Source organism: Canis lupus, chromosome 18 (genome assembly GCF_003254725.2).
Source record: "Canis lupus dingo isolate Sandy chromosome 18, ASM325472v2, whole genome shotgun sequence".
Lineage (NCBI taxonomy): Eukaryota > Metazoa > Chordata > Mammalia > Carnivora > Canidae > Canis > Canis lupus.
This window is the reverse complement of record NC_064260.1, coordinates 43,388,954-43,413,428: the sequence shown is the minus strand read 5'-3', so window position 1 is coordinate 43,413,428 and position 24,475 is coordinate 43,388,954. Positions and strand designations below refer to the sequence as shown.

The 24,475-nt window shown below is 57.5% G+C and overlaps 3 protein-coding genes across 31 annotated transcripts in view; 1 reads left to right on the top strand and 2 right to left on the bottom strand.

Moving 5' to 3' along the window:
- Nucleotides 1-78: 78 nt before the first annotated feature.
- Nucleotides 79-7,141, bottom strand: PEX16 (peroxisomal biogenesis factor 16). 2 transcript variants are annotated; one of them, XM_049096309.1, is made up of 12 exons: nucleotides 6,048-7,141; nucleotides 5,812-5,847; nucleotides 5,256-5,315; nucleotides 5,047-5,123; nucleotides 4,565-4,698; nucleotides 4,339-4,439; nucleotides 3,497-3,577; nucleotides 3,259-3,411; nucleotides 3,085-3,157; nucleotides 2,835-2,954; nucleotides 793-857; nucleotides 79-263 (listed from the first exon to the last, which is right to left on the bottom strand). In XM_049096309.1, the coding sequence occupies exons 1-12, from the start codon at nucleotides 6,157-6,159 to the stop codon at nucleotides 205-207; spliced, it is 1,071 nt and encodes a 356-aa protein (XP_048952266.1). In that variant the 5' UTR covers nucleotides 6,160-7,141; the 3' UTR covers nucleotides 79-204. The 2 variants fall into 2 exon arrangements, with proteins under 2 accessions (XP_048952266.1, XP_025307753.1); XM_025451968.3 differs by lacking the exon at nucleotides 5,256-5,315 and having other exon boundaries at nucleotides 6,048-7,138.
- A 3,473-nt stretch (nucleotides 7,142-10,614) lies between these two features.
- Nucleotides 10,615-16,117, top strand: LARGE2 (LARGE xylosyl- and glucuronyltransferase 2). 4 transcript variants are annotated; one of them, XM_035701224.2, is made up of 14 exons: nucleotides 10,615-10,751; nucleotides 10,845-11,204; nucleotides 11,527-11,609; nucleotides 11,861-11,954; nucleotides 12,235-12,406; nucleotides 12,537-12,641; nucleotides 13,122-13,234; nucleotides 13,322-13,447; nucleotides 13,528-13,683; nucleotides 13,795-13,955; nucleotides 14,368-14,646; nucleotides 14,925-15,074; nucleotides 15,170-15,365; nucleotides 15,620-16,117. In XM_035701224.2, the coding sequence occupies exons 2-14, from the start codon at nucleotides 10,905-10,907 to the stop codon at nucleotides 15,824-15,826; spliced, it is 2,142 nt and encodes a 713-aa protein (XP_035557117.2). In that variant the 5' UTR covers nucleotides 10,615-10,751; nucleotides 10,845-10,904; the 3' UTR covers nucleotides 15,827-16,117. The 4 variants fall into 4 exon arrangements, with proteins under 4 accessions (XP_035557117.2, XP_048953034.1, XP_035557116.2 ...); XM_049097077.1 differs by having other exon boundaries at nucleotides 11,861-11,984; nucleotides 13,346-13,447; XM_035701223.2 differs by having other exon boundaries at nucleotides 11,861-11,984; nucleotides 13,801-13,955.
- Nucleotides 16,118-16,283: 166 nt separating this feature from the next.
- The window catches only part of PHF21A (PHD finger protein 21A), a 197,281-nt gene continuing 189,089 nt past the window's right edge, over nucleotides 16,284-24,475 (bottom strand). For all 25 annotated transcript variants that reach the window (XM_025451980.3, XM_025451981.3, XM_049097083.1 and 22 more), the window contains 3 exons: nucleotides 23,279-23,354; nucleotides 22,784-22,887; nucleotides 16,284-21,180 (listed from right to left, as the gene is read on the bottom strand). In XM_025451980.3, coding sequence (XP_025307765.1) covers nucleotides 20,923-21,180; nucleotides 22,784-22,887; nucleotides 23,279-23,354 — 438 coding nt within the window. In that variant the 3' untranslated portion in view covers nucleotides 16,284-20,922. The remainder of the gene's footprint in view (nucleotides 21,181-22,783; nucleotides 22,888-23,278; nucleotides 23,355-24,475) is intronic.

Below are 24,475 nucleotides of genomic sequence, written 5' to 3'. Positions count from 1 at the left end.
GAGGTTGTCAGGGGGGTGCTCTGCTGGCCAGGCGGGGTGCTGGGAGCCCTGGGCGGCGGGCATGGAGAGGCCACATGCTCGGGCGCTGCCAGTCAGTTTTATTAGGGCAAAGGGGCCCCGGGGAACTGAACGGCCCAGGCACCCCCTGCCCACAGCAGCAGAACATGCCGCCCTGCCCCTCCCTGCACCCACTCCCGGGATGTGTCAGCCCCAACTGTAGAAATAAATCTTCTGCCAGGTGGGCAAGTAATCCATGAGCGGCCCTGCAATGAAAGAGTTCGGGGCTGAGGGCCAGACTCCAATCTGACTCTGCTCTACCGAAGGCCCTTCTGAGCCACAGCTGCCCAGTACAGCTGCTCACATCTGCCCAGCCAGAAGCCCAACTGACTGCCCCGCCTGGCCGCCCCTAGGGAGGCGCCATGGGTAGCAACCTCGGTCTCCCTTTGCAAAGACCTCCTCTGCTGAGGTAAGAGCTCCAAACGCCTGGTGGGCTCCAGCTCTGCCAGAGAATCCCCAGAGAAGCCAGGAGTGTACAGCTCCAGGATCCCGGCGCAGGGCAAAGGCTGACAGCCCAGGGTGTCCCAAGACAGGACACCCTCTTCCAGCCACCCCTGAGGCTCTATGGCTCAGGCCTGGGGCCTGCCCAGAAGCTGTCACCCACCCAACCTGACATCTGGGCTCCCTCTCCTGATGGTGTTAAGAATCAAGTTTCAAGGAGATAAAACAGAAGGCCCGGGGCCACTCAAAAGATTCATGATACTCGGTAACCGTCACACCCTATCCCATACTCACTTGCGACCACGCCAATGCCCGGGACGTGGTCTGTCAGCAGCTGGAGCAGGAAGAGGATCCTTGCCCTGCAGAGAGAAGATAAACAGGGAGCAGGCTAAGTAGGGTGGCCTGGGTGCCTGCAGACCTTGGTACAAGAGGAGGAGAGCTCTGGGCCACAGGCTCGGGCCGCCCACAGCTCAGCTTTGGGCAGGTGGCTTACTCACGGCACCCCAGACCCTCCTCCCACTGCTCTCCCCCTGAGTCAACATGCTCCACGTGCGGGACAATCCCAGCACAGGGTCGATGAGGGCCCCGAGGGAAGGACAGTCAGAAGAGCCGAGCCACCCTGAAAGCTCACAAGTCAATGTTGAGTGACCAGGTCGCAGGGGAGCAGTCTGAGGGGGGCACCCTCAGCGGAAGGGGCAGGCCCAAGGCCCTATTTGTTTCAGAGACAGGGCTTTCCCCCGGGAGAACGTGGGTAAGACAATGGTGTTCGGGATCGTAACGAGAGAAGCAATGGTTAGATTGAGCATTTGTTAAGTGTTTCTGCATTAAGTGCTACTGTAGGATGAGGTCAGTTAAGACCTCCAACAACCCAATGAGGTGGGCACTCTCATGTCCTCATTTTACAGATGAGGGACAGTATGGTTCAACCACTTGCCCAAGGTCACACGACAGGCGGGCAGCCCAGCTCCAGAGACATACTCGGTCTCCAACAGTAAGGAAAGGGGGCTTCCTATCCTCTGGGGGGGACCAGGAATTTCTCTTGACAGGTTTCTAGAACTTTCTCAGTCTGGGTCACTGCTGTAAGGGTGCTAGGCTGCTCAGGTCGGCAGGTGTGCATGCCCCACTAGAGGCCTGCTGCCTGCAGAGCCATCTCTGCATGTACTGTTGCCTCAAAATGCCTCAGTTCCAAGATCCTGGGGCTACACTTCCTCTGCAAAGTGCAGGCTGTCTGTGGGGAGAGGTCATATGGTCCCTGTATATCTCTGGAATATTCCTTTAGCGCTAGGAATAGGATTTGGCTTCAGTACCTTGTGAGCTTGCACTTATCTGAAAAATAAGAATTGCTGGGCCAGGCTTATTTTCACCAATGTGGTGTAAACCTATTTCCTACTGCCTCAAAAACAAAGCAAATCAAACCAAAGCAAAACAGAGGTCGTGTGGTCTTAATATTAAATTGTAATTCTAGGAACGCCTGGGTGGCTCAGTGGTTGAGGATCTGCCTTTGGCTCAGGTCGTGATCCTGCAGTCTCGGGATTGAGTCCCACATCGGGCTCCCCGCAGGGAGCCTGCTTCTCCCACTGCCTATGTCTCTGCCTCTCTCTCTGTGGCTCTCATGAATAAATCAATAAAATGTTTTTAAAAAAATCTTCAAAAATAAAGTATAAATAAATAAATGTATGTATGTATGTAATTCCAGTTACTATTCTTCTAGCAGAGGACTAGTTAAGACAGAGATGGAGGGGGTTCCAGGAGCCCCCAGTCTATCCCATGGCCCCTGGCATTGTCCAGAGGGACCCCTCCTCAGATCTGTCTGCCCTCAGGCAGTCACCTGGCAGGCCTTGGGGAACTTGCCCCCAAGTCCCCCTTACTTGCTACCAGTAGGCCCTCTGTGTCTGGCTGAAGCTGGAAGCTCTGGACCCTCGAAGGTGACAGAGCAGGTGCTGGGCATGGTAGGGACAGGCCAAGGGAGAGCACAGACGTGGCACCTGGCTCTGCCACTGGCTGGCTGGGTGGCTCTGTTTAAACTTCCCTGAACCTCGAGGGCCTCCTCTGTGAAGTGGGGATCCGGACTACCTCACAGGAAGAAAGTCCGCACCCGCCACCATCCTGGTAGCCCTGCCCTCTGTGAGCTGATGCTGCTTAACTCCTGCATGTATGTGCCCACGGCCTGCCAGCTCTGGGGCAGGGCTGGGCCAGGCCAGGGAAATGGTTACACCCAGGACAGCACACAGTGGGTGCTCAGTGCCCAAGGATGGAGGAAGTTGGGAGGAAGGGAAGGCATGCACAGGGGCTGGAGCCGAGAGTGGGCCTCGCCACTTGTAGGGGCCTGTCCTCACTCGGAGAAGCGGTCGTAGAATGGGGAGCGCAGCAGGTAGTAGAGTAGCAGGATGGTCCGGCGCCGTAGCTCCAGCCGCTCCCTCCGGGTCAAGCCCTTCCTGTCGCTCAGAAGGCTCAGGCTGGAGGCCGGAAGGGGCACCAGTCAGGGCTAGCAATGGGGGCCCGGTCTGCTCAGGTGCCCCCCTTGCACAGGCCTGCAGCACGAAGCCCGGCAGAAGGAGTGCACTCCCCGGGCAGACCCAGGCTCACCTGGTCACATCCACGACGCCGGACAGGAGCCAGGGTGTCCACGACCGCTGACCCCACAGGCCCAGACTGAGCACTGACGGCCAAGGTGTCAAGGATGTCTCCAGCACGTGGCCCACCCGCCCGCCCCACTCCTGGCCCGCCCTGTAGTGCCAGGCAGCCGCAGGCAGAGGATACAGTGCAGCAGGGGCCGGGCAATATACAAGGACTCGGCGATGGTCTCCTGCAGCCCCAGTGGGGTGGGGGGAACATTCAGCTCCTCACGCTGTTGCTGCTGTCGTCCCTCCCGCTGCTGGGGGGCTCCCCAGTGCCTCGTGTGCAGGGAGGGAGCTAGAACACAAAGGCAGCTGATGAGCAGTCAGGCCGCGGCTGACCTCAGCACTGAGGTGCCCAGGCCACTACATCCTACACTTACTATTCTGGAGGGTTCGTACCACTCGATTTGACCGCTTCCCCACGTATGACTGCTCCTGGCTGCCACTGCTCTGGTCACCATCTAAGAGCAAGGACAGAGATTCTGTCAAAGGGACATGTTTCCAGCAGAACCTGCAGAGAACCTGCATGCAGAGAATGCTCACAGGCTAAGGGGAGAATGGAAGGACATGGAAAAGCCTGCACTAAGGTGGCAGCTGAGGTGCTCTGGTCAGCACTCCCCCTGGCCTGGGCAAAGCCCAGCATCACCCAAGGCAGGGGAGCTGCCCCAAACCCAGGCTTCCCAGGGACTGGAGTGAGGCCAGGAAGGCCCAGCCCAACCATAACTGTGTGGACCACAGCACCAGAAGGGCCAGGTCTTCTCAGTCCCCTGCTTGCAATATGACCAGGTAGAGAAACAAAGAATGGTCCCCACTGAAGGCCAGAAGCGCCAGGCCCGGTGGCCAATTGGTGAGGAGTCCAAAGCCCTGAAGGGACAGATATGTCAAGTACCCTGCCTCATGCAACTCTTGAAATACAGAACGAGTCCCAAAGACATGGTTGGCAAGACCTCTGTGTCCTATTCATGCTTTGCCCCCTATTCCTGCCACCCACAAAAAGGAATGAGGACTCTGGTGCCAGTAGTTCTGAGTCCAAGTTCTGATTTTGCCCCTCGCCTAATTTTTCTTTTTTTTTCTCTGTACGTTACAGGGTGATGAGAGCAAACTGAGCTGATAGGGACAGATGTGCTCCATAAACAGACAATACGCTACTCCTGCTGGCCCGCTCTGAACCCACAAATTAGTTCCATGTCCCAGGCCACCCCAGAGTATAGAAGCAGCTTACCTGGGGACTGTGCCTGGGTCTCCCTGTCCAGTGGAACGATGGGGGGTGAGGTCTGGAGGCCAGCCTTGAACCAGATCAGCAGGAACATCCGCAGGACAGCCCTGGGTGGGGAGTGCAGGGGAGGCAGCTAGCCCCAGGGGGTCAGGGGTGCTCTTGTGAACCCCATATGAACTGCTGGTCCCGAGACACCCCCACCCAGGACCTGCCCTCCTCGGTCCCGACATACTTGGCCAGCTGGATGAGGGCGATGACGAGCCAGCGGCCCACTTCACCCCACACCTTGGCGGCCCCCATCTCCATGAACACCTCCACGCACTCCAGCACACTCAGCCATGTCAGCAGCTTCTGCTGGGACAGAGGCTGCAAGGACCCCAGGCCCAGAGGTCAGGGTTCGGGGGTGGGGGGCTGCCCCAGGCCCTCCCCCCTAGGAAGCCTGACAGGAGGAGTGGATTTTCCCCTACAACTATAAGTGCAGGCCTGAGTTCTCCAGGTGGGACCTGCTACTCCAGGTCTCTGAAACTCAGTCTCTTCATCTGAGGGGCACTGACAACTCGCTCCTTCACCTAACGAGATGGCTTGAAACTCAGACGGACGGAGGCACGTCTCACGCTCTGAGACCACAGCCCATGCTACATACGTGGGCTGCTGGTTACTCCTTCACTCTTAGTCCCTGTGCTTCCCGCCCGCAGCTCCCGATGGAATTCTCACCACAGGTAACTTTTTCCGAAGCTCTTTCCGCAGGATGCCATCGTTGAGCAGCACGAGCAGGTTAGAGGCAGAGTACACTGAGGGGGACGGTGTGGCCTTGAAGGGCTGGTTCTGCAGCCTCGACACCCTCCCCCTCTCCCCAGGGCCGCAGGGATCGCCTGTCACTTGCTTTACTCCAGACTTTACTTGCAGACTGTGTGGAAACCAACCTGCCTCCCCACCCACCCCCTCCGAGCTCCACACTCCGCAGGAGGATCTCGTGTGGGTGGCTGGAACAAGAAAGGATGGTTTGATCTCGGTGACAAAGCAGCTGCCGCCCTGCTGTTGGGCACCGGTCACCTGGCGGCTCCATCTCTCCCTTCACTACCTCCAGGGCTCCCTGGGCAAACACTCCTGAGGCAGTTACAGTGTGGGGCTCCTTGAATGTGAGAAATCCGAGTTGGAATCCTGGCTCCGGGATCATCAGTAGCTGTCCCCTAACCTCACCGAACTTCTGTCCCCTCAACCGGACACTGAAGACAGTAACAGAACCTACCTCATAGGACTATAGGGAGGATTAACCGGGCAAAGGCAGGAGAGGTACTTGGCCAGCTGCCCGACCAGTCAAGGCCCCCAGATTGGTCTCCCGACCATGGGGACACGGAGGGCCCAAGACAGTGGCCGCTGGGCCTTGTCCGATTCAGTCACAGCACAGGACGATCGAACGGAAAACCTAGGACTGCGACCCCGGCGGTCGCCCCCCGCCCAGCCCAGGGCCCCGCTCACCCAGCTCCGACAGCTCGTGCGAATCGGCGAAGCGACCTGGGGGAAGGCACACGAGGGGGCGGTGAGCATTTGCCTCAGCCTGCGGCTTCGGGCCCCGACGGCCCCTCCCTATGCCCTACGGGAACCTGCAAGGTAGTTCTCAAGCACAGCGGTCACTACCCCGACTCTGAAGGGAAGGGGCCGGCGGGGTCAGGGGTCAGAGCCCCGAAGGGGTGGGGCAAAGGTCGGGCTAGCACCTGCCAGCAGGTAACTGAGGCCCCGCACTGCCGTCTCCAGCTGGGCCGTGGCGGCCGGGTGACGAGTCACGTACTCCTGGTAGCGGAGGCTCAGAAGCCGCAGTTTCTCCATCCTGCCCTCGGGACCGACAGACACACGGACCGACTGTACGACGGGCTGCAGCACCCTGCTTCCTGCGCCCTCCTTCCTGCTTCCGGTCCTAGGCCCGCCTCACCGTTGCTCAACTTCCGAGGGCCAGAAGGGTGGTGACGTGAAGGGCCATTGAGCCACCCTTCACCCCACATCTCAGATCACCTCCCACCGGGGTAGCGCTTAGCAACTGCGGGCCTGATCCCGCCCTCCTTGCTCCTTCAGGTCATTGGCTGACACGCTCTCCGCCCCCCACCCTCCCGGCGCTGCTGGAACCGGGCTTTTCCGCCTTCCGGGTGGGCTGCTCTTGCGCCTGCGCAGTTAGCAGTTCCAGGCCGCTCCCGCGGTAGTCTGAGCAGTTCATGCCAGAGCAGGGACCAGGACCCTGGAGTCTCTCCAATGGAACGCCGAGAGGCTCGAACGGGAGGGCCGGATTTTAAAGGGCCGGGAGGCAGCTCGCTAAAGGAACCTCGATCAGACTTGGGGAGGCGCGAGGAGGGTCTTGGCAGGAGCCCGTTTGGCCAGTTGCCTCGTCTCCCGTCCCCCACCAGAGGGAGTGCTGGGGAAACTGAGGCAAGGAAGAGTCCAGGCTTCCACGCAGTCTCGATCCCCTGGTCAGCACTGTTAGTGCAGGGCTTCGGCCACAGCTCCCGCATGGACTGTGCGGACGTGCACTCCCATCTTCCCGGAATAAACTCCGTTTCGGGCTTCCGCTCTTAGCCGAGGGGTGACCTGGTCGAGTGTTTCCCTTCTCTGGGTCTCGAGTTTTCCCATCTGTAAAATGGTTTGAGGGGAGGCTTGGTCCTCGAAGTCGGCCTCAATCTCAAAGCGCTTTTCGGCCCACGGGTGCACCTCCCGGTCCTCAGCTGCTCCCCAAGGGACGGGGGGGAGACTCCTGGGAATCTTCCCAAACCGGGCGGCCTCCCTAGAAGGGGCTGTGGCGGGAGAGGAGCGGCGGGAGGTAGGGAGCTGACGCTCCGGTGAGGCCGCCCCTGATTGGCTGTGCGCAAAGGGGCGGGGCCTGGGTGGGGTCGCGGGGCTGAGCCCGCGGGGACGTGGCCCTCGGGGCCTTGGTACCCTGAAAGTAGTAGTACATTATTTTGCCCAATTCTCTCTACGGGTCATCATCTGCAGGTGAAGGGGAAAGAGCTGCTTACGAACGAATCTTGGTCTAGCCTGACCACAGAATCTAGGCGGTTTTAAGCAACGCACCTTGCTAGAAAGCCACAGCCCCTCCTTGCACTCCCCCTCCCTCCCCCTCCTCTCCAGCTTAGTTTTCTTCTATATTGGGAGGGGAATCCTAGCTGCCCTCCTCACTCATGCCAAGCACTATGACCCAGGGGGTTGTGTCCCGGGGCCTCAGGAGAGGCTAAAGGTCTTGGAGAACACAGGAGGTGGTGGCGGGCAACATCGTTTCTCACCACCTCGTGGGTGCCAGGCCCACTCCTACACCACTCCTGGCAACGTTGCCAGCTAGGTATGCACTCTTTCTCACAGATGGGGAATAAGAGGCCCAAGTAGTTGAAAGGACTTGTCCCAGGTCACATAGCATGGCACTGGCCAAGTGGACCACAATGTGTGTCTCCCACAGCAGTGCCCTCTCTCCTACTGCCCACAGCCCAGCAAGGGCAGTGACACATTGAGGCTACTTGGTCCTGAGTCGAGTTAGCAGCTGGGGTTAAAGACCAGGACTCAGCACATTCCATGTGAGGCTTTCTCCTTTCCTCCTTATACCCCCACCATCTTTTTTTTTTTTTTAAGATTTTATTTATTTATTCATGAGAGACACAAGGCGAGAGAGAGGCGGAGACACAGGCAGAGGGAGAAGTAGGCTCCATGCAGGGAGCCCGACGTGGGACTCGATTCCGGGTCTCCAGGATCAGGCCTTGGGCTGAAGGCGGCGCTAAACAGCCGAGCCACCCGGGCTGCCCTGTACCCCATCTTAATGAACATGTTCCCAAACCTCACCAGGGGGCACTCCTCCAGTCCTTCATTCTGCAGCCTCTGCAGCAATGGAGAGAGTGAGGACTGGGAGTATGAGGTTTCTTTGACATTCCCAGGGCTGATGGTCCCATGGTTCTGGGGAGAAAATGTGTGTAGGACAGAGCAGCAGCACCCCCCCACACACACACACACACAGAATGAGGAGCACTAGCATCTGTTTCTCCTCTTCCCTTCAGGACTGGGAGGGGAGCACGGGCCCAGCCAGTTTGGCAGCAGCACAGCTGCCTGAATTTCCTCCCCAGATCTCAGGCCTGATTAGGTCCCAGAAACAAAGAGTGGCCGTGTGTGCAGGAGGCACCCAGGGCAGCCCCTCCCTGCCGGGTCCCTGCCTGGAATTGATCACCTGGCTGGGCTAGAACGGCCTCTGGGCAAGTTGGGCCAGAACTTCCCTCCTTCAGTCCGCCCTGAGCCACAGAAGAAGAGAGCTAGACCAGCCGGGATGAGGGAACTGAGACCCAGAGACCCAGAGAGGGGGCCTGAGTGGGCTCAAGTCACACAGCAAAGTCCTGGACAAAGCTGGGTCAAACCAGGTCTCCGTCCTAGAAGACCAGCACCCTTTCATGTGCCCACACCTGTCTCCCACTCCCCCTGCTCCAGAATAACCTCTGGAGGACCTACAGCAAGCATCTCAGCAGGGAACTGCCCCTGAGTGGTAAGGTTAAGCCAGGGGTGGGGCCGGCATTGTGAGTAGCTACAGCAAGTTCTGTGGCCCCCGGCTCCTGTCTCTACCCTCTTCCTCACCTTCCTTACACCACCCCCGTCCCCCGTCTCTGTTGAGAGTCTTGGGGAAGTAATCATTCCCACCCCCCACTCCAGCTCCAGGCTAGAGGTGAGGGTCAAGGGGGCTGGAAGCTCAAAGCTCTAGAGGCCAGGAGGGCCCCTGCATCCCCTCATCTCCTCTTAATTCCCAGATGTTCAGGGAGCCACCATTGGTCTCCATGGCAACCACTACCCCTGGCCTCCAAAACTGGACCTTCCTGGAAACCCCCATCTCCCTGAGAAAGGCATCCCGGGATCTTGGAGGAGGAGGCTTGAGGGGTCTCATGCTGGACTGCTTCCCACAGCTGCTTTGGGGGTTAGGGTCTCTCAGACCCTCGCTTTTTACAAATAAATTTTTAAAAGATTTTCTTTATTTGAGAGAGAGATTGAGAGCACAAGCAGGGGGAGCAGCAGAGGGAGAGGGAGAAGCAGAGTCCCTGCTGGGCAGGGAGCTGGACGAAGGGCTCCGTCCCCCCATCCCGGGACCCTGAGATCCCGATCTGAGCTGCAAGTAGACACCGACCGAGCCACCCAGGCGCCCCTGGCCCTCACTTTTTATAGGTGAAGTTGGGCTAAAGGGACCCGGGTCACCGAGAGACCTCTTGCGACTCGGCCACTTGCAGCACATACTTCCCGCTTGGTGCTGCTGGACCCTGGGGGGGCTCTGGGGCCTAGGGCAGCGCAAGATGGACAAGGCTCCAGTCCCATGAGCAGCCTTCCCGAGAGGGAGACCTGCTACACACAAGTCCACAAGGTGGACTTCAGAGGACTGCTAGGAATAAAATAAACCAAGAGATATGGAAGGAGGAGCTGGCCTTGTGAGATTCTGGAAGAATCCAGGCAGAAGGAACATCCAGGGCAAGTCCAGGCCCAGGAAGGCTTTCCAGAAGAGCAACTGGACACTTTGCCTTCAGGGAAGGGGCCTGGGGGAAGGGGTGGGTGTTCTAACAGGTCCCTTCTTGGGAGGGGACTGAGACTTGAGGCTTCTCAAAGCTCAGCTCCGGGCCTGGCTCAGTGTGTGCTCCGTCAACCGTGACTGTCGTTGTTCCGGGCCAGAGCGCCCACCTCTCCCTCCAGCGCCGAGGCCAGGCTGCGGCCTGCTGTGGGGTGCGAGGTGGGGCACGGTTAGAAATACAGCCCCGGCACCAGGCACGATGCGCAGGTCCAGGCAAGGGTGGGGGGTTCTGGTTCCCGCGTCGGTGAGGCCCCAGGCCAGCTCGGGGGGGCAGGAGACGACCTTCGCAAGGCGGCTTTGTCCCGGCCGCGCCGCCAGGCCCGCCGGCCAGAAACGCACGGGGCGGAGCGGCCGGGAGCTCCAGGTGCCCCGCCTCCAGGGCCCGGAGCAGGTGTCCCTGACCCCCGAGGCCGCGCATTCCACTCCTTCCTCCTTAGCCCGGGCCGTCCCTTTGATCCCGGGCCGGGGTCACGGGCCCCTCCCCCGGTGGGAGGTTGAGGGGAGGAGATGGGGCCTCAGAGCTGGGAAGAGGGGGATGGGCTCGGGGCAGGTGGCGGGGACTGGGCCTTCCCGGGTGGCTGCCCCCGCTCCCTCCAGCCATCCGGGGGGGTTCTCCGGGTACCTCCCGGGATTGCGGGGAGTTCAGGGGTGGACCTTCGGATGCCGGAGCAGGGGCTGGACCCCCGGGGGGGTCCCCGCCCCTTTGGGCTCAGCCGAGCGGAGGTGAAACCTGAACCCAGGTTGGGGGCGGGGCTGGCTCCTGCTCGGACGGGGCTGGCCTGCGCCTCCACCCGGGCCCTGCACCCCGGCCGGCTTCTGGAAGCGGGTCGTCGGCGTCCCCGAGCCCCTGGAGCAGGTGCGGCGGCGACTCAGGGCGAGAGGGAGGACGGGGCGGCCGTCGGGCCCGCCGCCCCAGGCTGAGCCTCCAACCTCCGCCCGCGATCCACAGGGACAGCGATGGAGCCCCCGGCCCGGGGTCGCGCCCCGCCCTGAGCCCCCGCCCGCGACCATGCTGCCCCGAGGGCGCGCCCGGGCGCTGGGGGCCGCCGCGCTGCTGCTGCTGCTGCTGCTGCTCCTGCTGCTCCTGGTCGGATTCTTCCAGTTTGGCCGAGACGGGAAGTGCGAGTGCGGCGGCCCAGGCGGCGCGCGGAGGGACCCGGGCTCCGTCCCCTGCGCGCCGACGCCGTGTGTCTCCCCGGGCGGGCGGCCGCGGGGCGCCGCTGCCGTCGACGGGGACCCGCCTGCGCACCGCGGGGGGCACAGCCGCTCCGACTGCGTCCCGCCGCGGCCGCCGCTGCCCAAGTGCGAGGTGGGTGCGCGCGGCCCCTGGCGGCGGGAATCTCGGGGGCGCCCCCCCGCCGGGCCCCCGGGCCCCCGTGGGAATCCCTGCACCTGGCGACGCTCCGCCAGGTGGCTCCGGACTGACCGCTGGTGGGGGACGCCTCCCCCGCTCCCGGCCTCAGTTTCTCCATCTGTGAAATAGGGCTGGACCCCTGCTCCGCACGCCCCCGCCTCTTCCTTAGCTCTGTTGCGGGGCGGGGCTTCGCTGCCCGCGGCCCGGCCTGCCCAGTCCTAGGTCTTAGCGGCTGGCGGGGGAGGGGCCGCTGCCCACCTGCACGTCCCCTCCCCAGCTCTTGCACGTGGCCGTCGTGTGTGCGGGACATAACTCCAGCCGAGACCTCGTCACCCTGGTGAAATCTGTGCTCTTCTACAGGTATAACCAGGTGTCAGGGAGAGGGCGGGGAGTCAGGAGTGGGGAAGGGAACAAAGCCTCGGGGAACATATGGGAGCTCCAGTTACCCCATCTGCCCCACAGGGACAGTGTCCCTTCCTCCCTTGAAGGTCCCGGTACAGAAAAGCTCTTTGTCAAAGTTGGTGCTTCGACTTCTGAGTCCCTCCAGAGGGTCTTGTCCCCTGTTTCTCCTTCTTGGGCCTAGCGGCTTTCCTCACCTGTCCTTCCCAAAGGAAAAATCCACTGCACTTCCATCTGGTGACTGATGCCACGGCCAGGAACATTCTGGAGATGCTCTTCCACACGTGGATGGTGCCCGCAGTCCGGGTCAGCTTCTATGACGCGGAGGAGCTCAAGGCAGGAGCCCTGGCCCTTTTGCACCTCTTTCTGGCGGTGCCCAGCTCTTTCCTTCCTCGCAGGGCATGGGGTGGGGGCGTGGCAGAGAGGCTAGAGCTGCCTGGGACCCCCAGTCTCATCACACCTACAGAAGCACCAATCCCTCAGCCTCCCTGGGCCTATGCCTTCTTCCCCGTGTCACCCTGAGCAGGTTCTGGCACTCATGGGCCCTTCTCTGCCAGGTTCATGCCCTGTCCTCCCCACCCTACAGCCCCAGATCTCCTGGATTCCCAACAAGCACTACTCTGGCCTGTACGGGCTAATGAAGCTAGTGCTGCCTGGTGTCCTGCCCCCTGACCTGGCCCGTGTCATTGTCCTGGACACCGACGTTACCTTCGCCTCTGATATTGCAGAGCTCTGGGCACTCTTTGCTCACTTTTCTGGTGAGAGACGACCTGGGACCCAGCCCCAGCCAGTCCCCCTCCCTGGCCTGTCCAGGCCCCGCTGTGGCCTAGTGCTGATCCGAGGTCCAGTGGGGGCCTCAGGCAGCTCCCTCGTGCCCTCCCTCCCCAGACGAGCAGGTGATCGGTCTTGTGGAGAACCAGAGCGACTGGTACCTGGGCAACCTCTGGAGGAACCACAGGCCCTGGCCTGCCTTGGGCCGGGGATTTAACACAGGTGGGCCAGTGGTTGGGGGAGGCAGGAGGGGTGGCCACTGGTCCTCAGGCCCCAGGGACTGGGCAGGGCACAGAATGCTAGGAGCCCCCACCCCACCCCCAGAAGAATAGTGCTGTCGAAAGAACACCAGGAGAAGAGCCAGAAACAGTTCCAGCCTTGGCTATTTGTGCTGAATGACTTTGGCCAAGCCACTTGGTCCACCTGGGCCTCTGTTTTCTCATCCATTAAATGGGGATGACGTTGCCAGTCCCGGGGTCACTGAGTGTGAGAAGATGCCTGTGGAGGTGCTCTGTAAGCTGTGCAGTGTCCTCCTTCACCCCCAAGAGGAGTGATCATTGGCCAAACTGGTCCACGCTCCTGTCTGAACAGTCAGAAAATGCCACTAAGTCAAAGAGTAAACATTCAAAAGACAGCTTCATGACCCCTGACCCCAGGAGCAGGGTTAGCCCAGGTGAGTATGACGCCCCTTCCCCTGGGTAGGTGTGATCCTCCTGTGGCTGGACCGGCTCCGGCAGGCTGGCTGGGAGCAGATGTGGAAGCTGACAGCCGGGCAGGAGCTCCTCACCCTGCCCTCCACCTCGCTGGCGGACCAGGTCAGGGGCAGCCTTTGCCCCGGGTTGGGGGGGGGGGCGGGCAGGGAGCAGGCTCTGGGCCGAGGCACGACAGCTGTCTCTGCCCAGGATATCTTCAATGCCGTTATCAAGGAGCACCCGGGGTTGGTGCAGCCCCTGCCCTGCGTCTGGAACGTTCAGCTGTCAGACCACACGCTGGCCGAGCGCTGCTACTCGGAGGCAGCTGATCTCAAGGTGAGTGGGGTGGGGGCTGCTGAGTGGGGGGCTCTTGTTCCCTGCTCCCATCCCCTGAACAACACCCTCCTGGGTCCCAGGTGATCCACTGGAACTCACCAAAGAAGCTGCGTGTGAAGAACAAGCACGTGGCCTACTTCCGCAACCTCTACCTGACTTTCCTGGAGTATGATGGGAACCTGCTGCGGAGGGAGCTCTTCGGGTGCCCCAGCCCGCCGCCGTCTGGGGCCAAGCAGGTGGGAGGGAGCCGCCTACCCTTGGCTCCGGGGACGCTCCCCCCACTGCTTTGGTGGGCCCGGGCCTTGTCTGGGGACTCATGTCCCTGGGACACCCCCCCTTCCCCCCAGTTGCAGCAGGCCCTGGCACACCTGGACGAGGAAGATGCCTGCTTCGAGTTCCGGCAGCAGCAGCTCATGGTACACCGCGTGCACGTCACCTTCCTGCCCCACGTGCCGCCGCCCGGCCGGCCTCACGACGTCACCCTGGTGGCCCAGCTCTCTATGGACCGGTGAGAGGGCCGAGGACGGCGGCAGGGAGTGAGGCAGGGCTGGGACCGGGAATCTCCAAGAGGATGGTTTCAGTGGGCGGAAGGAAGAGCTCACGCTGCCTCATGCTTGAGGACTTCCAGAATGTGGAGACACTGGCTGCGGTTAAGGGCTTGGGTTTGGGGAATCTCGCAGGTGCCTGGAACTGCCCGTCCGTAGCCCTGGGACCACGGGCAAGTCTTGAGGTCTCTGGCCTTTGGTGTTCTTATTTGTTCCATGAGAAAGGGCCCACCCGGGGGGGTACGTGGGAGGATTCAGTAAGACCCTATAAAAAGCCTGTGGCAGGTGCGCAGGAAGTCACCGGAAGGGTGTCTATGGCAGGACCCCGGGGAGGTATTCCAGCTGGCCTTGGGCTGACCACCCCCCTCGCCCCAGGCTGCAGATGCTAGAAGCCCTGTGCAGGCACTGGCCGGGCCCCATGAGCCTGGCCTTGTACCTCACAGACGCAGAGGCCCAGCAGTTCCTGCGGTTCGTCGAGGCCTCGGCAGTGCTCTCCGCCCGGCAGGACGTGGCCTACCACGTGGTGTACCGTGAGGGCCCCCTCTACCCCGTCAACCAGCTGCGAAACGTGGCCTTGGCCCAGGCCCTCACGCCTTACGTCTTCCTCAGCGACATCGACTTCCTGCCTGCCTTCTCCCTCTACGACTACCTCAGGTGGGCCTGAGGAGGGCGGGGAGGGACGGCCTCTGGGTGCCTGAGGCCGGGGGTGGGCACCCCAGGACCCTCGCAAGCGTGTGGCTGCGCCTTCCAGGGCCTCGGTTTCCTCTGTAAGATGGGTTTGTATTGGGGCGGGGGGCGCCCATGTCGGTTCTCTGGGCTGCCGCAGGGAGGGAGCCCTGCTCCCCGCAGACGCCCCACTGTGTCTGTGAGGGCCCCTGGCCTGGGGAGTCGACTCCCCTCTTCTCCCCTGTTGATGGGTGCTCCCCGCTCAGGGCCTCCATCGAGCAGCTGCAGCTGGGCAGCGAGCAGAAAGCGGCTCTGGTGGTGCCAGCGTTCGAGACCCTCCACTACCGCTTCAGCTTCCCCAGTTCCAAGGCCGAACTGCTGGCCCTGCTGGACTCCGGCGCTCTCTATACCTTCAGGTAGGGGAGGCCGCTGCTCCGCTCCCCACGCGGCCCCCGCCCGCTCACCGAGCTCCCCGCCTTAGCTGGGCACCCTGCCCCATCCTGTACCACAGGTTCCACGAGTGGCCCCGGGGTCACGCGGCCACAGACTATGTCCGCTGGCGGCAAGCTCGGACCCCATACCGTGTGCAGTGGGCAGCTGACTACGAGCCCTACGTGGTGGTGCCTCGTGATTGTCCCCGCTATGACCCCCGATTCGTGGGCTTCGGTTGGAACAAAGTGGCCCACATCGTGGAGCTGGATGCACAGGTGAGGACATGCCTTGCTACCTCCAGTTTCCATTTGAATACCTCCAGGGCCAGAGAGCTCACTACACCTCAGCATGGCACACTGCTCCGTTAGGCAGGACTGTTAGAAATTTCACCTCTGTGTAGAACTACAATCTGCCCTTGACCCTTACTTTGGCTATTAGGGGCTACCAAATAAACCTGCCCCCACCCCGCCGAGCTGCAATCCTCCCCCCAGCCCAGGCAATGAATGTCCCTCTGCCTCTACCCCTGCAGGAATACGAGCTCCTGGTGCTGCCAGAGGCCTTCACCATCCACCTGCCACATGCCCCAAGCCTTGACATCTCTCGCTTCCGCTCTAGCCCCACCTACCGTGACTGCCTCCAGGCCCTCAAGGATGAGTTCCACCAGGACTTGTCCCGTCGCTACGGGGCTGCTGCTCTCAAATACCTCACTGCCCTGCAGCAGCCCCGAGGCGCCTGAACTCCGGAGGCTGGGCCTGTATGGCTCACCCCTGCCCTCCACCTTGGCTCTCACACACTCCTGAGGACACCGGAGCAACCCTGCCACCCTAACCCCCCTCCCTGCTATCTAAATTATTTAAGGTCTCAGTGGAAAGGGCTTCAGTTGGAGCACCTGTGTGGTGGGGCCTGGGGGCCTCCCCTTGCTGCTATCTATGGCTGGGGTCTAGGCTCCCTCTGCTACCGTTTTGGAGCTGGTTCCCCCCATCTTCCTCTGTACATCTCTTTTTCATAATCAAAGTTCTTCAAGCTCCTTTTCGTGTTCCGTCTGGTTTGGGGCATGAGGGTGTGGGTCAGCGGGGAAGGTGCTCAGTCTCCCAGGAGCTGCAGGAGGGCCCCGGACCCTCCCCTGGAGGCCCGAACCAGAGTGTACCTTGCCCACCCTCCCCTGCCCCAAACCCGACACCATGAGGCTGAGAGACTTTATTTGGCTTTATTTAGTAAAATGTTAAAATAAATAAATACAAATTGATCAGCTGCTCTGGATCCCCCCCCACCCCCTCAAAACAAAAATGAAACAAACAAAAACAAAAACTTTGAAGCACAAAACTCCAAATACAAGTTCTATCAAGACTGAAATCACAGAGGGCGTGGACAAGAGACAGGATTGGGGGCTGGCTGGCTCTTTTCTGCTTGGAGCGTGCTGACCTCTGGCTGCCCGTCCTGTCCTGCCTGACTGCGGCTCACCCTGGGCTGAGGACCCGACGACACAGAGGTGCAGAGGCCACAAGCCACTGTGGGGGATGGTGGAGTCCTCAGGGAGGAAGGGCCTTGTGGGAGGAGGGACAAAGTGGAATTGGGAGCCCTGCCCTTCCTCTCCCAGGGCCATTTTTCAAGAGTTCCACCCTGGCTCTCTCTCTGGAGGGGGCAACCCCCGGCTTCCTCCCCTTCACGATTGCCGATTTGCCGATTGCCGATTGCCGCAGGGCCAGGGGACTCTTCCCAAGGGCCGCCCCCTCCCTTAGAGAGGAGCAGACACTGAGGACGGCTGTAAGTCAGGGTGAGAGTGGGTCTCCTGTTTCCTGCGGAGGGTGCCCAGCTGAGGGGTGGGGGTGAGGCCCACAGTCATCTACACAGAGCAAAGTTGCCCCTATCCAGCAGAAGCCATGGAATCTGGAGAACCCAGGGCCTGGAGAATACCTGAGCCACCATCCATCCTACTACCCAGAGGAGCCTTTTACCTCTGGGGTAAAAGTCTCCTAAATTAAGCCCTTTGGATAAGAAAGACCACACCCTAAAAGGGAGTGAAGGGAGAAAACCGCTTAGAGCGCATGATGTGTGACTTGGGAGTGAGAGCCCAGAGAGGCTCTGCTGGCCCCAAGAGGAAGTATCAGAGATGGCTGGAGGGGCAACTGTACATGCAGACTTCATGAGCTGGAAACAGTCCCCCTCACTCATGTGGAGAGACGTGAGGGCAGCACTTGTGCCCGTTCGCACTGCCTGTTGAGCCTGAGCCAGGAAGAAGGGACGGGCGGGCCCCGCAGGGAACCCGGGCACTCACATGATGCCAGCGGTGCAGCCCCACGCAGGAAAGGCCCCACCAGAGGCTGCCCAGAGCCCGGTTGCCCCAAGGGCCTGATAAGGAAGGGAGGAAGCAGAACTCTGGATGAGCTCAGCAGAGGGGAGACAAGACCCAGCAGGCTCCAGGGAAGAAAAAGGACCTGCAGGCGGCACTGGCACTGGCAAGAACGCGAGGCGGGAAGATGACAGCAACGTGACCTCACCGGCTTCAGGGTGCAGTGCCTGCGCCGCTGGCCTCCTGTTCAAGGGCCCACTGGCAGCCACTCCCTGGACTCTGAAGTGACTGCAAAGCCAGCTGGTCTGAGATGTGTCTGTGAGCAGCTAGGCCTGAGCATGGCGAAAGAGTAGCAGCGGGGGGAGGAGGAAGAGGTGAAGATGGCCCAGGTGAAGCAGTCACGGAAGTGTGTCTCAGGGGGTCACAAGCACCCACAGGTCTAGGGCACAGAGAGAGGGTCTTTTCTTGGCAGGACGGTAAAGGAAAAGGAGACGGGGGTGACCAGGGCCTTTTCTTGGCAGTAAGTAGTTTTGGAATTTGAATCCAGAATGTGGGTTTGGGGCCAGAGTTACATTTTGTACCCCACACCAGCTGACTCACGAAATGGTTCGTATCTGCACTTTAGGAAGATCATATCCCAACCCCAGGCAAGGCCAGAGCGTGCGTACTCACAGCAGCAGGCAAAATACTGGTGGATTCCTAGCTCTACCCGCCCCCCAAGCCTCCCCAGACACCCCGGGAATTCTCAGGCAGCTTTCTGAGCCTCTAGTGATGATCGTTTCCCTAACTTCTTTCAAGAAAAGATTTGTACTATGTGGCAACTCGCAGCCTCTGGGCCCAGACAAGTCAAATGGGAGAGCTCAAGACCGGGCATACAGCCTGATGCTGGGCTCTGAACCTTTGCCAACGATTCCTCCAACTAGTCTAGGCATCTCCACAGCTCCCTGACTAGACGTAGCACCTTGGTTTCTGCAGGAGAAAAGGGAGCTCCTCTGTCCCCCTGCCAGGCAACCTCACACTGCCAGGGCCTGACTCTGAGGCCTGTTTAGCCACTCTTAATCCCCTAACATTCCTGGGAAGATGAAATGGCCAGTAGAGATGAGGCATATCTGACCTAAGAAGTTTTCCTTTCTCTTGCATTTGCTCTCAGGGTTTAATTGGAAAAGGGGGGAAACTAACGGGACCTTTTCTGCCACTCCTAGACTCTGGCCATTAGAGAGAATGGGGTGGGCTTGGGAGAGATGTCCCAGGAGCGCTGGGGTCCCCAGGGCCTGCCTCCCTTCTGGGGGCCAGGCAAGCAATGGGCCATGGTCTCCAATGGGAGAACATGCCTGACAAAATTGACCTCCCATGAGGCAAGATGATAGAAATGGTCCGAGTCTTTCAGAACCCTGGTTTTCTCATGAAGGAGACAGGCCAGGCCAAGGCAAGCACAGCGATTCTAGCCAAAGGTCGCCCAGGAAGCCTGAGGATGGGCAAAGGGCAATAGACAGCCACGTCTGGTACCTGGAGCCAGCAGGCAGAGAAAGCAGCTGGAGAGTCAGACCTCTTCAAAGGCAAGACAGACACAAAGGCCACCCTGGGGCTCTTTGTCTCAGAGACACCATGTACCCTCAAGACATCTCACTCCTGCATTCTTTCTCAGTGCCAAGGGCTGATGCAGCCAGCCTGCCCCCTGCACCCCCCTTCCCCCCCCCCCCCCCCCGCCAAGGCCAGGGTGCATGGGCACCAATGAGTGTTACAGGCCATGTCCTTCAGAGTTGTCCCGCAGGCACTCACAATGCTGGTGGCTGAAAGACGGAGAGCAGCACCAAAGGAAGGGATCTTATTTAGGCACCAGCCTTTTGCTCTAGCAAAATCCGAGGAGACAATGGGTAGGGTAGGGTCCTGATACCATCCACACTCCACTCAGGCTTCAAGAACAGAAGCCCAGATCCCTGCGCCAAGAAGAGAGGACAGTCCTTTCCGAGGAGGGGAGAGTGGTGGGAGGGCTTGGCTGCTGCCCGTCAGGGCTGCAGTCGTCCAGAGGACAGAAATCATGGAGACTAGCCCACCAGTCTTGAGACACAAACACAGCAAAATGTCATCATGATCAGCAGGTTCTGTGCTAAAAAATTATAACTACACAGCATTTTCTCCAGTTCTGACACCTTTTTAATAGAAATCACTGTTTTTAGGAAACAAATAGCACTTTTGTAATTTTTTTTACAATGTTTCTTACCTTGATCTTAATTTAAGTAACACTAGGAAGACCTCAATATCTTTTATTTTCCTTTTTAATTTAAAAAAAAGTTGTTGTTGTTGTTTTCCCCAGATACAAAGATTTTTGCCCTTGCATAAAAAACAGTGCCCCAAACGATGACACAAGGACTCACACAGACTCACTGGACCTCACTGACACTATGATTCCTAGTCTACCATGCACGGCCTCGACTACCCTTAATTGACTGTCAGCCTGAAAAACAGCTTTTCTATTCCTTATTTTAGTTTTTGTTACCAAAAAAGTAAAAGAAACAAAATAAAACTTTTTCTTAAAGAAAAAAACAAAACAAAACAACAAAAATTAAAAAAAAGAGAGAAAAGAAACATCTCCATTCAATTCACACACACCTGGGTCGCGTGCTGCTTCGCTCAGAATCTTCTCTTCTTATAAATATAGAAAAGGGATGGAGCTTGTTTTCAAGTAAAAATCACTGATCCACCTTTTTTTCCTTCCTGGACACACACACACCCTTCTTCCCTGCTCTGGCAACGGCCAGGGGGGGTGGCCTCTGCCTGTTGCCTGAGAGGGAAGGTAACCGGATCATCCGCGGGGATGCGCGCCAATTTGCCAAAGCAGGGAAGGAACTCGGGGGAGTGGTGGGGGCGCCCGCGGCGGGAAGTGGAATGCGCAGAAGGACCTCAGGGCTGTCCTCCTCCGTGCACTGTGCCCCACACCAGACAATAGGAAATACTGCTTATTTGATAGACTTTTCCCACCCCGGCTCCCTCCCCTTCCCTCCCATCCCTCCTCTGGGCACTGGGGTTGGTTAAATCTCGATTTCCTTTTTTTTGGTTTTATAGTAGTGAAAGTTTAGAAACAGGAAAGCCCACACACTCTTTGGACTTGTCTTCTCTACCTAAACAAACGGCTCGGCAAATAAGGATCTGAAACCTGCTCTCCTCCCTCCGCCCGTCCCTGCTCCCCACCCAACAAAACAAAAACAAACCCATGGTGGCTGTGGAGGCTGCTGCAGGCACACACTGGTGTATAATAGAGAGAGTAAATATATTATTTCACTTGGCATGGTGCTGGCAAAGAACCTCCAGCTGGCACTATTTCATGTAACATGGTCCAATCTTTGCATGTACACACAGAATAAGAAGGATCAATTGGCAAACTCTGGTGCCACCTGGCACAAGCATCTTCTCTCTCTCTGGAACCAAAGAACCAAAAGAATTCTGTACTTTCCAGAAGAAATCCGGCTTTGCTTTTCTAGAGTCTTCAGTGTTTTTGCTCTCCTCGCCGCCGGGATCCTGTGGCTTCTCCTCTCGGGGCTCTGTTATTTAGTCTCGTCCCCCTGGGTACAGTTCGCTGTGCAGCTCTGGGAGGAGGGGGAGTGGGCCGGCGTAGAGGTGGCGGCGTTGGCAGGGGGGGTGCAGTCCGGGCCGTTGGAGATGGCCCCCACAGTGGCCTCAGAGTCTACAGGTTTGGAGAGGTCGATGCCGTGGATGAGGCGGATCAGCTGTTTTACCTTCTCCAGGGAGCTGTGCATCTCCTTCTGCCGGGCCAAGATGGTATTCTTCATTTCCATGCATTTCTGCAGCAAATGAGAAGGGCAGTGGCACTGAGCCTCCGTGGCTTTTCTGACAGGCCTGGCAGCTCTCTCCAGGTAAAAGAACCCTGTTGGCTGGTGTGTGCCCCTAAACTTTGTTCAGCTCTGCACTGGAGGTGGCACCACTGCCCAACAGGAGGAGGCAGCCCAACAGGCAGGAGGGAGAGTGCAAGTGAGTGGTTTAAATGCCAACCCTGCTGGATACCAGGACTTAAAACCAAACGTGAATTACCATTCTAATGCTGCAAAATAAAGGTATCTTAAAAACATTCCCAGAGCTGCGCTGAAGCTGGTTTGGGCAGGTTTTGGCATGCTTTTGCCTTGCAAATGGGTGCTAATGTGCTCAGGACCGGACTGAGCTTTGGAGGGCAGAAAAGGAGCCAGTGGTATGTGGATCCAATTTGAGGGCTACCGAGGGCTACCGATCAGTTGGTCGGCAAGAATTTAGAGGCAGGCTGGGGGTAGCAGCACTGTGATATGTGGGAGAATCAAACACTGCAGTTGACAGAAACCCTTCTGCTCGGTCCTGCACTTGTCTTTTGCCCTTTTGCCCAAGGTCTCCCACAGCTGTTGACTTCTGGTCTAAGCAAAAAGAATGTGAAACCTGCATGCCATGGGTACTACGGTGATGAGGAGAAAGGCGCCAAGTGGGACAGCTCAACTGCCACCAAGTCCAGGGTACTGCCCGCTGCCCATGAGGGCTGAGGCCACCTGGCTCCAAAAAGGGGAGGGGTGCCTACCCAGTGAGAAATAAAATTTGCTCTGGCAGGGCCTCAGAATCTCTGCTGCAAATACAACCCTGGAAAGGCCAGGCTGTTGGATTGTATACAACACCTGGACAGGCCAGGCTGGGCAGTATTTACTTCCAATACTTGTCTCCAGAAACCTCTCTTCCTTAAGCTGGTCAGGAAAACCTGGAGATGCAATCAGCAGGGTGTGGAAGAAAGGACGGGAGGGATCCCTGGGTGGCGCAGCGGTTTGGCGCCTGCCTTTGGCCCAGGGCGCGATCCTGGAGACCCGGGATCGAATCCCACATCAGGCTCCCGGTGCATGGAGCCTGCTTCTCCCTCTGCCTGTGTCTCAGCCTCTCTCTCTCTCTCTGTATGACTATCATTAAAAAAAAAAAAAAAAAAAAAAAAAAAAAAAAAAAAAAAAAAGAAAGGACGGGAGCAAAGCGCTGTGCAGACAGACCACTAACTGGGATGACTAGAAAGGCTTCTATACAGGGACCTGATCTGTGTCTACCGGGCGTCGGGAGAGGCTCCAGTCTCCTCCTACACCCACTCAGGCACACACAGAGGTGGTGGCTATACTGCTGCAGCTGCTACTTCATCTCTTCAGCCTGGACACTGAAAATCCTCTCTCAGATGAAAGCCAACAGGAGGTTCCAGAGCTTGGAGAGGTACCACGTACCGACTGGCCACCTGTCCTGAGGGCCGAACTGTAACTTGGAGGCACACTGCGTCCGCCCAAATTAACTGTTAATAAGCTGAAGGACTGGCATGGGCCCTTGGGAGCCACATGTACTATTCTACATGTGAGAGTGTCCCTATCCATATCTATCACTGAAGGCATAGGATTTACTTACACTTATAGAATTGCTGAGCTGTTTCACCTTCTGCTCTAGTTGTTCTCGTTCTTGTTTTAAATCTGAACTCCATTTAAGTAATTTCTGTTTCTCTTCTTCTTTTGCTGGGAAAAAAAAAAAAAAGGAACTGTTTTTATCAATGATTTGTTTGAAAACTCCACTGTGTTCAGAATGCTGGCCAAAGAAGATATTTTGCCCAAAGTTCCTCTGACCTCCAGTGTGGGTGGAGAATGTGTCCACCCAGACCTTCCCTTATTACATGTATAGACACCTATGCTAAGAAAGCTGTCAGTGGTGTGGGCCTGACTCTAAGATACCACTTCTCATTTTTCCTCTCCAAGAAAATTCTACACAAACTTTTCATCTTGTTCAATAAAAGCTTTTCATTTTTAACTTTAAATTTCCTTTTGAAAACAAAACAAGTGCTGCCATATAGCACTTTTCTTTTTAAGCAAGGGTAGGATCACACAAAAGGGGGTGTGGATGATTATTTACCTGCTTTGTAGGCGATATAGGAATGAACAATTGCTAAAGTTCCAGGCCATGGAATTGCTTCTTCCTTTTTCAGCATCTGAAACGAGGTTTAGAAGTTTTACCTTGGTATAAACACACCTCCCCTGTGTAGTGACAAGCAACGTGTCTATAGCTATTGGCAGACAAAATCCAGGAAGATTTAAACCCTGGTCTACACTTTTCTAGACTATGAAGTTCCAGAAACTCTTTAACAGAATGAAGTTCGGTAACAAGGAAAGTCAAGCCACTTAAGCCCCAGCTTACAAAGAGGCTAGGACTTGCCGGGGCATTCCTGGCTTCTCATACATGCCACATATGATGCCCAACTACTCTGACAGCCAGACCCACTGGCATACAAGCTACATGCCTGCACGATGGCAGCAGCTGCTGGCAGTTTCATCCCTGACCTGCCTATCTCAATTTTAGTTTTTTACATCCCTCAAAGATAGCCTAACCAAAGAAATTAAGTATCAGTTCCAAATATCAAAGTATAATTTAGACCTTGTGTAGAAAATTACCAGAGTTACAGAGCAGCATCAGGAGAGAATACAGAGAGAATGGTCTCCACTACTTTACGAAGATAGTAGGATAAAAACCAGGATTAAATTTTGGGGAAAACCAGAATTCTCTCAAACAGGATTCCAAAAACTGAGCAGCATCCCAAAGCTTGCTGAACTATTGGACCTATTATTTATACTTTGCCTATTTCCAAAAAAGACTGAAACAGCTTATCATGAAAACATAAAGGTACATAGATAGTTGAGAAAAAGAGACCAGAAACTGCACAATAAGAAGGGAAGAGGCTAGGACAGTTAATGTTTGCCTTTCAAGTCCATGAAATAGTAAGACAGCTACTTTACAGTTAGTTCTCTGATCCCAGTGACAACACAGGTTAAAGGTGATACTGTTGTTATTTGAATTAAACAATCAATTGCGCACTTTCCTTTAAGAGTTTTATTTCTAAAAGAAGAGTCTCAAAACCACATACTGGGTTTGGACCATTCTTAGAGAAAGAGGCAGAAAGTCTTATGGCTTTGAAAGGGCAAGGTCATGAGAAGATAAGTCATTTTAAATAAAGGGAAGCAGTTAGAGCCTTCCCACCTACACATACTCCCCATCTCAGTAAAAGGACAGAGAAGCTCGAGAGGATGGACGCTATGTGGGTGAGTGCAGTGCCAT

Excerpts from the sequence above, each read along its gene's own strand:
- LARGE2 (XM_035701222.2), top strand. The coding sequence starts at position 10,905 with ATGCTGCCCCGAGGGCGCGCCCGGGCGCTGGGGGCCGCCGCGCTGCTG. Across the intron at positions 11,205-11,526 it reads CGCCGCTGCCCAAGTGCGAG|CTCTTGCACGTGGCCGTCGT; the intron begins GTGGGTGCGCGC and ends TCCCCTCCCCAG. Across the intron at positions 14,647-14,924 it reads TCCCTCTACGACTACCTCAG|GGCCTCCATCGAGCAGCTGC; the intron begins GTGGGCCTGAGG and ends CTCCCCGCTCAG.
- PEX16 (XM_049096309.1), bottom strand. The coding sequence starts at position 6,159 with ATGGAGAAACTGCGGCTTCTGAGCCTCCGCTACCAGGAGTACGTGACT. Across the intron at positions 3,412-3,496 it reads GGTACGAACCCTCCAGAATA|CTCCCTCCCTGCACACGAGG; the intron begins GTAAGTGTAGGA and ends TTTGTGTTCTAG. Across the intron at positions 858-2,834 it reads TTCTACGACCGCTTCTCCGA|GGCAAGGATCCTCTTCCTGC; the intron begins GTGAGGACAGGC and ends TTCTCTCTGCAG.